General features: G+C 39.8%; 1 protein-coding gene across 3 annotated transcripts in view; it reads left to right on the top strand.

The window, feature by feature from the left end:
• Positions 1-366: 366 nt before the first annotated feature.
• The window catches only part of LOC111869293 (putative aminopeptidase W07G4.4), a 43772-nt gene continuing 32601 nt past the window's right edge, over positions 367-11537 (top strand). Inside the window, exons 1-3 of one of the 3 annotated variants that reach the window (XM_023860693.2) lie at positions 367-466; positions 6044-6179; positions 8226-8371. In XM_023860693.2, the coding sequence (XP_023716461.1) occupies positions 453-466; positions 6044-6179; positions 8226-8371 (296 nt within the window). In that variant the 5' untranslated portion in view covers positions 367-452. Of the gene's footprint in view, positions 467-1407; positions 1506-6043; positions 6180-8225; positions 8372-11537 lie in introns of those variants that run through there. The other 2 variants (XM_023860692.2, XM_023860694.2) reach the window with 2 other exon arrangements.

Genomic DNA, 11537 nt, shown 5'->3' with positions numbered 1-11537 from the left:
TAAATACAGAATCTTCTAGTGAAAAGCCCACCACATACATTATCGTCTCGACGGATATTTTTAGTTGCGCAATGAAAAATTGTGTCGTCTATTTTCTTACTCTCTTACCTCTCTGAGTTAAATTATTGATACGCCACAGTTTTAAGTTTCATTTCTGAATTTCTGAACTCGTGTACTACAAGAACTCTAGGTCCTCTTGTACACAACTTAATTCTGTTTACTATATACCTATGGTATAGAGCCTGTATGCTAAATACAGAGCGGCATTGCTTGTTACTACGTTTTGGTTGTAGAGAATGATGCCTGGGTTCTGAAGGTCAACTTGCGTTTGTCACGTGACTTTTATCAGTTGCATCACAAATCCAATTCTCTCGGAAATATATATATAAGCAGTTACGCTTGATAAATATAGTTGTATAGTATGATTTCTGTAGCTTAATTTTATTGTAAGCATGTCGGGCATAAGGTAAGCTCAAAACATAAACATATAATATAGAATCATTCGCTGCTTTCGCTCATTTTGCAGTTACTTCAGCTGTTCAGTGATTGTGTCTTTCTTTCTTATTTTGAATAATTGCGCATATTGCAGGGTAACATAATACAGAAATTTGTTTTCCTGCAGAAGTAATACCAGATTCAGAAATACTCGTCTTTTACAAGCCTGTAGAAGGCAGAGTTTTGCGTCAATCTTGTTTATAATTAACTTCTTGAAGAAGGGTCCTGCTTGAGATGCTAACAATTGCTCATCTAGACAAGAAAGTCCCAGCATTTTATAATAACAAGAGATTTGACGTGATCACAAAATCCCGCTACTGGATCCTGTCCTCAATCACCCTCATACCCTATTACTTGAAGATTCATTTTGACCTTATCTTGACATCTACCAAGAGGTCTCTTCCGACCAGGTTTTCCGACTAAAATTGTGTATATATTTCTTGTTTCCTCAAGTGTTCTACATGCCTCGACCATTTCATTATCGTTGATCTGATCGACCTAATAATGTTTGCCGAATGTTGGAATGCGAAGTACGAGATTACTGTTGCTTTTGTCTACTATTTCCACATATACTTCCCAGTACTCTGATTTTAGGGGAATTTATTGACTAATTAGAGGTACCGATGCATTTATGTCATTGCCTTCTTCTTTGTTCTGCTCACGAGACATTATTTGTCTCAAAACCTCTTGCGAATCGTGTACCTCTTGTTCTTAAAGTAAAAGCTTTAAACTGACTATTGCAGTTTGTTTTATTTGCTATATTAATATATTTGCTTAATCTATCCGCTGCATATAAGTAAACTCCGTGACTTTAGTCCCCAAGCGAATTATACCGACCGAGGCTGCATGTAAATTCCCCCATTAAAGGGTCATTTGTAGTTTGCAAGTTGGTTACCCTCGAACGCAGGAAACCGTAGAGTTAGCAACGAGCAGCAACGAGTAATAGACAATACCAGAGAGAGTACTGAAGTTGATTTCATGGCGGCTGGTTCTTGTGCTGGTACTTCTAGGTATTATACACAATTTTAAAATTGGTATTACTGAAATAGTGTTTGTCTAAAAGTTTTGTTAACAATATTTTTGTCCCTAGACTTGCAATAGCCATTTGTATAGATAAACTGTCTTCTGCATTAAATACTACGCAAAGTGTCCCAAGTCCAAGGTTTAACCTTTTTATCTTATCGTAGACACGTTTTCCAGTTAACTGCTAATGGATATTTCATTTCATTCCAACAATTCCTCAAGGACACTCGCAGTGGTTATTACATGTTCGCACATAAGCCTTGTATATCTTTACCAAATTATCGTGATAGAGTGCAGAAATTTGATGTTGTAGAATATCTCTTATATCAACTGTTTCTATTTATCCTGTGTGCACATCCGTAGAAGCTTCTCTAGTTAAATTTCGCTTTTAAAGTTCATGTTATGATAGGGTTATGAGTCACAATTTGGTCATATTTATAATTAAATTCCATTGCATATTTTGGGATATTAGGACATTTTCTCCAAGTTCCATGGGATAGAGGCATTCTTTACATTCAAACTTAAGAAGTGTCTTTATTAGTAAATCATTGTTATTTAACTTTTTTATTATTATTTTAGGTATTTAGATATACTTCACATCTATAGGTGATGGACAAAAATATGGTAACACCCAACAAAAAACACATTACTGTGACTAATATGGTGTAGGACAAACTCCGGCTTGCAGAACTGCTTGCAGACTCCTTGGAATGGATAAATAGAGGTCCTGTATGATTTGCAAGGGAGTCTTGTACCATTCTTCCTGCAAAACATTGGCAAGTTCCGTTATCGATGATGGAGGTGGATAGCGCACACACAGATTGCTCTCCAAAACAGACCACATAGGCTCAATAATATTGATATATGGCGATTGTGGGGGCCGTGGCAGACGTGACACTTCATCCTCGTGCTCAGAAAGCCAGTCCTGGACGATGTGAGCTGTGTGAACACAGGCATTGTTGTTTTGGTAAACGGCATCACCATTGGGGAACAAAGTTTGCACCATGGGACGGACCTGGTTGCCTAAAATGGTCACACAGTCGTTGGCAGTGACTTGACCTTGCAGGGTAATGATGGGTCTGACAGAATACCATGCTCGAACCCTCACCATGTTTCCCTCTTAGCAGCATACAATTTGGATCATAAACTTGGGATGTCGTTCTCAAGACGTAAACTCAGCCAGAAGTCGGAAACAGTGTGAAGTGGACTCATCCTACCAAATTCTTATTTTTCGTCAATCCTACGCAATGTTCATCTGTCTCAATCACTCAACACACATTTCTGTCCACGCTGGTGTTTATCAGATGCGGTTTTTCCAGTCCTCCTGTATGCAGTCATAATCTTGGATACTGTGCCTCGCAAAACTCCAAAAACCACGGCTACCTTGGATACAGAAGCACTCACCATACGGGCCCCAACAATTTGCCCATGTTTGAATTCTGTTAGCTCTGACATGATGCACTAAAAACTGCACAGAACACTGTCTCAACAACCAGTGAAGCTTGCAACATATTGTGGAGGTTGTACTGGTAGTGGTATTGGGCAGATACGACAGCGTCACCTACAAACATCGCTAAAATAAACACTTCAATTCAGGCATGCATTTCACTAGGTTTTTCCATATTTTTGTCCATCCCCTGTAGTTCTAGATATCGAACTAGCTGACCACTACAGAAATGAACAGGAATTCCAGTGTTGTGGACATGAACAGAGCAGGTTGATTTTTAAAGTGTCTCATGTTCAGGTCTGTGGTTTATAAAGTTTATAATGTTTTCCCATATAATTATATTGTGCACCATTTTCTAGTTGATAGCATAGTCGGTATAGCAACTGGCTACAGGCCGGACGACCAAGAGGTCAAAGTTCAGGTCCCAGTAGGGTCAAGAATTTTCAGTTCTCCATTTCATCCAGACTGGCTCTGGGGTCTACCCAACCTCCTGTACAGTGAGTACTGGGGGTCCTTTCACGGCGGTAAAATGGCTGGGGCATGAAAATTACCACTTGCCTCCAACTAATGCTGAGGTCAAGAAAGTGTGGATCTATACATCCAGTCCCCCATACATCTTCACAGCATAGTGCTTACTTAGTTAAGCACAGGGACAACTTTACCCTTTTACTTTCTTTTTGAAGGTATAAATTACCCTAAATTTGAAGGCATGAATACAGAGAAGAATGGCAGATGCCAAAAAGAGCCATTAACAAAACATCACAACCATATGATCTATGCTAGTGTATTTTGTCGGGCTGTGTGATAATGGGCCATTTGTCAATGCATTACTAATTTGCCAATCACATTGTATTTCATATTTCTGTTCACAAACAAATGTCTTTTATAATTAATATTCTCTTTTGTCACTCACCTCCAGCTAGTGCCGAAGTCGAGAAAATGTGGATCTATACATCCACTCCCCCATACGTAATCATAGCATAGTGCTTAATTAGTTAAGCATGGGGACAACTTTACCTTACCTTACCTTTATTCTCTTTTGTTTCTTATGCAAGCTATTCTCAGTTGGCTCCAAAAGGTAACTGCAAATATGGGAGAAGCTGTGTTAGCATTAAATGGATATATCAAATTCAAGATAGTTAATAATTCATCATTACAACGTACAAACCAAGGAAATTTGAGAACATATAATGTGCCCTTCCTTTTATATTCCTGCATGTGTACGTAGAGGTCAGCAGAATTTCTGAAATTAACAACTATAACAATGATCTAGGATTGTGTAAAACTTCTGATAGTGTGCATTTCCAGTGTATCAAAATTGTCAGTCTTAACCTCAAAGGTTTTCTTCTTTACTGTATTTTTAATTTTCACGGTTTCATACAAATCCTGTAGACGTGTTTCTATGTACGGTGTCTGTGTGCATCAGGTAAGCCAGAATGGTTTATGGTAAGACTAATAACCTTACATAAAACTCAGATTTCGTGACAAGATTACAGCGTTTGTTTGGTTAGAGTGGCTCATATTAGATCTGGAAACAGTGAAGTTATCTAAAATCAGCAATAGTTGTGCATAGTCAGCGTGTTTATAAACTTATTCTAAAAATCTCCTCACTGACTTCTTTACAGTTGGCCCAAATCCAGCATTCTGAAAAGGAAAGTCTGCTCTTCCATTAAGGGCATATGTTTGTCCCTCAGAGAGACTGCCTTTTACTTGTGTATTTGTCATTACACATTAATCTTCACCAATTCACTGCACTAACATGGTAGTCTCAAAGCACAGAATACATGTAAACATTTCTCACAGAATAATTGGAGATACTGCAAGTTCTCTGCACAGATAATTTTCTAGGAGACTTTCTGATAATGATTAAAAAAAAGCCTGAAGTTGACCAAGGCCATTGTTCTGTTGGTGATGCTGTCAGGCAGGCAGGCTAGCTGGCTGGCTTCCTGGCCATGTAGTATCAGCTCTGTTCTCTTCTCATGCTTTTAAACGCATTATTGAATCATCAGTAAAAAATGTTAAAAGTAAGTAAAAAAAGTAAAGCTATCCCTGTAACAGGCCGTGGAGGCCCATAGGGTTGTGAGATGTTGAGGTTCCCACATTTTCTAGACAGTCGGCTCATAGATGGCGGCACGGTTGTCAGCCCTATGCCCCGGTCGCTCTTTACTCACAAGAATATTCCTGGTACTCATTTCTGTTAGAGGCTGGGTCAACCCCAGGGCCATAGTGGGGCTGGAAGGATTAGGTAAATTGAAAAAATCCAATGACCTCATCGGGGCTTGAACCTTTGTACAAAGGACATGGCACACATGTAACATCATAACGCGTATAATCCCACATACCACCAAGAATGACGACTCCCATCCACGGGAAGAATTGACAACCAGCAACAACTTACTACAATGTGAATTAAAATTTAAATAGTTAATCATGATTTTAATCCAGATATAAGAAATTTACTGTGGAAAAAAGTGATAATTCCTGTGCTGCGTATAGCCTATTGGCATACTCAATTATTCTGCAAGTTTATGTTTTTATACAACAGCGAGTGCCGTCATAACTAAAACTTATGACAATAATACGAAACATACATCTGTGAATAACACAATTGAAAGTGAACATCGAACCAGCTTTAAATTAACTTTCTAACGTAATAGTGCAGCGGACCAGAATGAGACAATTTTCTTTAGTGTTCAAACCCCTACTGTAAGATCTTTACATAATGAAGGTTTCTGTCTCTTGGAGTATAGCCACCACTGTGAGGACCTCAGATCATTGCTTAACATTTTCATTATTGATCAGCCTAAGGATACGAGATAGCGTTAAGTGATTACTGTTCCTGCTGCATATTCAGGAGGTCCACAGTTTAAATCTTTGCCTGGAGACCAACTACCCTGGTGGAATTTTGTTTTGTGGTTTCCCTGAGTTACTCTTAGCAGGTGATAGTGCCTTAAAATAAGCTAACCCCAAAAATCAATCAATTAAACTAGGAATCCTACAAATGAATAATTTTTTCCCTGGAAATTCAGTGAAAATATATGTTATTACTTTGGAAATTATTTTGGATTGTACTTTCAGATTGCCATGTGCTCTGAAAATAGAAAAGGATTTGAAGAGTTTGGCATACGATGGGATAATAGTGATTGTTACCTCAGATCTAGAGGCACCTAACTATGATGAGCTATTTAAAGAGTATTTCGTCTCATCAGCGAAGGTAAATAGTGTTGCTCCTGTCTATGAGTAGCGTTTCCTCACCTTCAGTTGTTGACCATATAATACCATTTTTCTGTATTATTTGGTAAAGGTATGAAATAGTCACAGGAAGTACTTTTCTCACACAAGCTCCACTGCTCTTTCTGGTTTCATGGGTATCCTTCATTATGGGCACAACATGGAAGTAATGGTAGAAAGTGTTTCCTTCTATAAACAAAATATGTCACTCATTTCATTCAGTGTACAGTATCTTTATGCAGATCATAGTGGCTGTTTAGTCTAAGACGTGAACTATTGTCTTTCACTCGATTGCTGAGTTCGTGAGTTCGAATCCCACTCAAGGCATGAATGTCAGGATTGTGTACGTTTCTTCTGTTTTTGTGTTGTTCTGTGTAGGTGGTGGCCTTGCAGCGGACTGATCCATCGTGTAAGGAGTCTTACCATCTGTGTATAAGATCAAGAAACTGAAAAAGTCACCAAGGCCCAACAAAGGGCTCTAGAGCCGTAATGAGAACAACAGTATTTTTATAAACCTGAATCATGTAACTCATTTATTCATGTACTCTTTCTCTGTCAGCTTATACTCCCACGTGATATTCTGTCAGAAATCTTTTTCTTTTCTTGAGGATTATGCCCCATTCTGTGGTACACAAATTCAGGCAATACTAATCCTGTAGGCATGAAGCCATTTTATTCTCTATAGGATTCCAGAATCCCTTTGGTTATTTGTATGACTTTTGTGACGTCATTTATTCTTAAAATTGCCAAAAGTTGACAACACAAGTACTTGTCTGTGATTTGCAAGTAACTGTTAATTTTTCCTGCGGTGTGAGATTTGAGGTTCTTGTGGGAGTGTCCATGAAGGTTTCCTTCTTCTGTGCTTGGATGCTTCACAGTCTGATAAATATGTACGGACACGTCAGAGGAAGTTGCAGTCTTCGTCTTCAGGATAGAAGAGTAAGGCCGAGCATGGAAAATGTGGTATGAATATAGGGAGAGGGTCATGAGCCCAGGACTCCAGTCTGAGTGCTCACTTCCCCTGTATCCCGACCACTCTTTCCATGCTTGGCTTACTCTTCTACCCTGAGCATTGAGGCAGAATATTTCTCCTAAACATTGATAAATATCTATCAGGCACGCATATACTTCCGTCTTAAATGCAACTTATTGTCTAGTCACCATTCATCCTCGCTACATGTTTCAGCTGTATATGGTCATCAACATGTGTCTTTATGTCTTGCTGAATTTGTTGCACCGTATGTCAAAATTATGTATTGCACATGAACATGATATTTGCTAACGTGTGCAGATGATTTATTAATCAACATCATCATCATCAGTAATCTGTCAGACGACAGGTCCACAGTCTCTTCCAAAACAGTTTCTCCACTTAATGCGATCTTCTGTTTTTGGAAAGAGACTATCCAGGAAAAGTGATAATGTGGTAGTTTTTCCATTTGCTTTCCACATCGCAGTACAACAGCCGTTCAAACCACTCTGGTCACGCCTGTTGCTATACGAACTTGAACCATATCGAGCATCATTTGCTCTGTGCTTCAAGTCGCTGCTGATGACGCTGCTTCCGACATCAGGATGCAACAGGATGCTTAAATAGAATATCATCTATCAGGCTACACTGTGTGACATCCCTGAAGACAGTGATTTTCATTGTTGTCATTTTCTTAAATCCTCACCCAGAAACATGCACAGATAATATGGTACAGTGACTGTTACATGTTGCTCACTACATAGTTGGGAAGAAGTGGGTGGAAAAATATATTGTATTCATTCATTTTCAAATCAGAAAAGGAAAGAAGGCATAATTTATGGATATTCATTTAAGAATTGATTTCCTGGTCTACAAATTATCCCATTATTTAAATCATTTTTATACTTCTCTCTGTGGAGGTTTTGTTCTGCATGTGTATGCACGCACGCATATGCACATACATGCCTGCATGCAGACCCCTTTTCTTCCCCTTCATGGGATTCATTTGATTAATCAAATCACCTGCTTTATTTTGGAACTTATGATATGTCTCTTTAGATTGATAAAGCTGTGAACTCTGAAGTGACAGTGTTTCCATGTGACCTGCCAGCTGGACGTATCATAAGTGCACCCACTGGACCACTCAGTAATGATTATGCCGATGTCCGGAGTTTCTCAGATGCAGCCAAGAAAGGAATTTTAAGGTGAGGTATAATTTTAGCATAACTCTTCACGTTTATATTTCAAGTACTGACATGAAAAAACTTTATCAAATATACAGGGAATAGAAAGCATGGAATGTGATCATAGCACTGAACCAGATCCAGGGACTTGTCTAATTTTTTACAGCTTTTGTAGTTGACAAGGAAATGTGTGATGTTTCACAAAATTATAAATCAAGAAGTAAAAGTAAGTAAGTAAAGCTATCCCTGTACCAAGCTGTGAAGGCCCATAGGGTTGTGAGATGTTGAGGGTCCCACATTATCTAGACAGTCAGCTCACAGGTGGCGGTAAGGTTGTCAGCCTTATGTGCCGGCCGCACTTTACTCCCCAGGAAAATTATTTAATTAATTCCTGGTACTCATTTATGTTAGAGGCTGAGTAAACCCCAGGGCCTAGTATGGCTGAAAGGATTAGATCAGTGGACAGAATGTGCGAGGTTCATTTCACAGTGCCCTGTACACCAGCAATTTTTGATAGTTATGAGTAATGAAATTAGTACGTATTTTTAGAGGTCAAAAAATATTTGAAAATCTGATAGCCAGAGAAGTATTATGATCACTAGAAAAGTGAAACATTTTATTCAGACACCTTGCCCTTTCTGTGATCCCTGCTTAGCATGCAAGATTAATTTCTTCCTTTGTATTGTTTTGAAGCCGAACAGAGTTTAGGACTGCCCTGAGGTAACCCATTTAGGACCCCTTTTGCCCAGGAATGCATGCCATAACTTGTGCGCAATAAGCTAAGGGACTTCACCACTTTAGGTCAGTGGGAATCCCAAGAGCTTTGGTTGCCTTTGTCTTTAAGGGCAAGTAAGTCAAGACCTTATTGGTCAAATTCAAAATAATCAGTTCGTTTCAACCAGTCAGCAAGCAGTACACAAGTAGTGAAGCTGTGTAATGAAATTTGCGTGGGTTGGCTTCACCACGCTTTGGCGAAGCTGACGCAACACAGACACACAAAAGTCAGACCTCGGAACAGTCTAGACGTGTCCGGATGTACTCTGAGAATTGAATAAAGAAAACAACATCCGAAAAAGTGGGTTATAGCAGTTTAGCAACCCCCTATACGTGTAATCAAGTGTAAGAGTGAATAAATAAAAGTAACCACCATTCGAGTTAGTCTGGCATTTAGTAAATAGGGTCACCCCGAATGTAACCCGTGCAACTCCCTGAGAGGATTCTCGTGCCCTACCAGGAACTCCTAGGTTTCCTACCCACCACTGGCGCCCAAACCTACCCTGAGATAAAACCAAAGTGGTAAGGGGGGAATGGGAGTGACTAAAAGAAGAGGAAGCAGCAGCGGTGACGGGAAGGATGCAACTGGACACGATGGGACGGTTGCAGATGGCTGCCCAACGCGTGGCGCGAGACTACATAAGGAGGTGACACCTAGGGCACACCAACCCGTGACATCGCAGACTACATAGCGAAGAAACATCACTGGTGAAGTGCAAGTAGTTTAAACAATACATCACTGCAATTGTAAGTAGCAGAAATCAAACTTATTAAAAATGTTCCAGAAAAGGCTGAGAAGCAGAACTGTCGAAGCAATGTCTGAGGAAATGGATTTAGGCTCCCGGGAAAAATCCCCAGATTTAGAAGAGTGGGAAGCAGAAAGGGGGGAAATAGAGTTAGTGGGGGAAGAAAGAGAGACACAGTTTAGTCAGAATGTCCCAGCAATGGAAAACCCTGATCCACCTGCAAACAGTCCGGATAAAGAGGGTACTAGCGATAGTGATAACCAAAATTCCCAAATGAAAAGTATGATGGCCATGATACAGCAGTTAATATCAAATTCAGATCAGGCTCAGGAAACACAAAAACGGGCTCAAGAAAATACAAATCAACTAGTTCAGGAGATAAAGGAACAGAAACGGCAATTCGCAGAAATAAAATTTGGACAGGCAAATCTGGCTGAGGAATTGAAAGAGGGGCAGAGACTGTTAAAGGACGAATTACAGAAGGGCATAGATCAGGCCATATTAAAGTGCAGTCAGGCCAATGAGGCCTTAAGACAAGAATTATCAGGGAAATTGGATAAGGAGGTTGAGAAGATCAGTAAGGAAATTGGTAGAGTTGGAAAGGAAGTTAAACAGTGTGAAAATACTTTAGAAAGAGAATTAGTAGGAGTGAAACAAGAATTCGGAAAAGAAAGAGAGGACCGGAATTCCAAAATCCAACAACTGGCTGATTATCAGGAATCAGAAATGTCAAAGGTAAAACAGAATGTTAGAGAAATCCGAGAAAGAGTAGATATTGGTAATGCTGAAATTAATAGTACCATCATTGTGATAGAAGATAATGTGGGCACACTTCAAGAAAGGGTGAACAAGGTTGAAGAAATAAATCATGAGTTGTTAAAATTCAATACAGGTGTCCAACAAAAATTTGATGAAAGCGCCGATGCTTTTTCAAGGCGACTAGGGGAGAAGAGTAAGCAGATTGATCAAAGGGCAGAAAGGGACCAATTGAAGGTACAACATGAATTGAAACAACTGGAAAAAGAAATAGTAAGTTTAAAACAAAAGGTGGAACAACAGTCCAAGGCCACACCCCCCACGGTGGAACACTCCATAGGTAAGGGTGTAGAAATTCCAGGTACTTCACGACCAGAAGGAAACATCAGTCCAGGGCTAGAAACTCAGCCCGGGATTTTGGCCGCTTTTGCATTCTCTGGCAAGCTAAGCAGCACCGAGTACGCCCTGCCAACCTTCGACGAAAGCAAAGGTATGAACCCCCAGTTACATATTGGGCAGCTTGAAGAGTTTTTGCAATTTTGAGGAATCCCGCCGCAACATTGGTTGATAGTAGCAAAGAGATCCATAACAGGTTCAGTGTCTAAGCAATGGTTAGAAGCCATTAGTTCCAAATTAGCCAGTTATGAGCAATTTAAATCAGAATTTTTGGGCACTTGATGGTCCCCAGCTCAGCAAGGGAGCAAGGGCTTGTTAACTCTTTGACTGGCGCGGGCGTGTTTTTACGCCCGGACGATGCCAGCCGTTCCCTGGCGTTGGCGTGTTTTAACGCTTTGACAATTTCTTCCCTTCTTTGTTCTCTTGGCACTCATCAACCAAAGACATATATATGATAGTTTTTGTGCATGTTTGTAAAGAACCCTTGTAAACTTTGTGGGGGTCTATATTACTGT

This window comes from Cryptotermes secundus, unplaced genomic scaffold (genome assembly GCF_002891405.2).
Source record: "Cryptotermes secundus unplaced genomic scaffold, Csec_1.0 scaffold124, whole genome shotgun sequence".
Classification (NCBI taxonomy): Eukaryota; Metazoa; Arthropoda; class Insecta; order Blattodea; family Kalotermitidae; genus Cryptotermes; species Cryptotermes secundus.
This window is presented reverse-complemented; position numbering and strand designations above follow the sequence as displayed.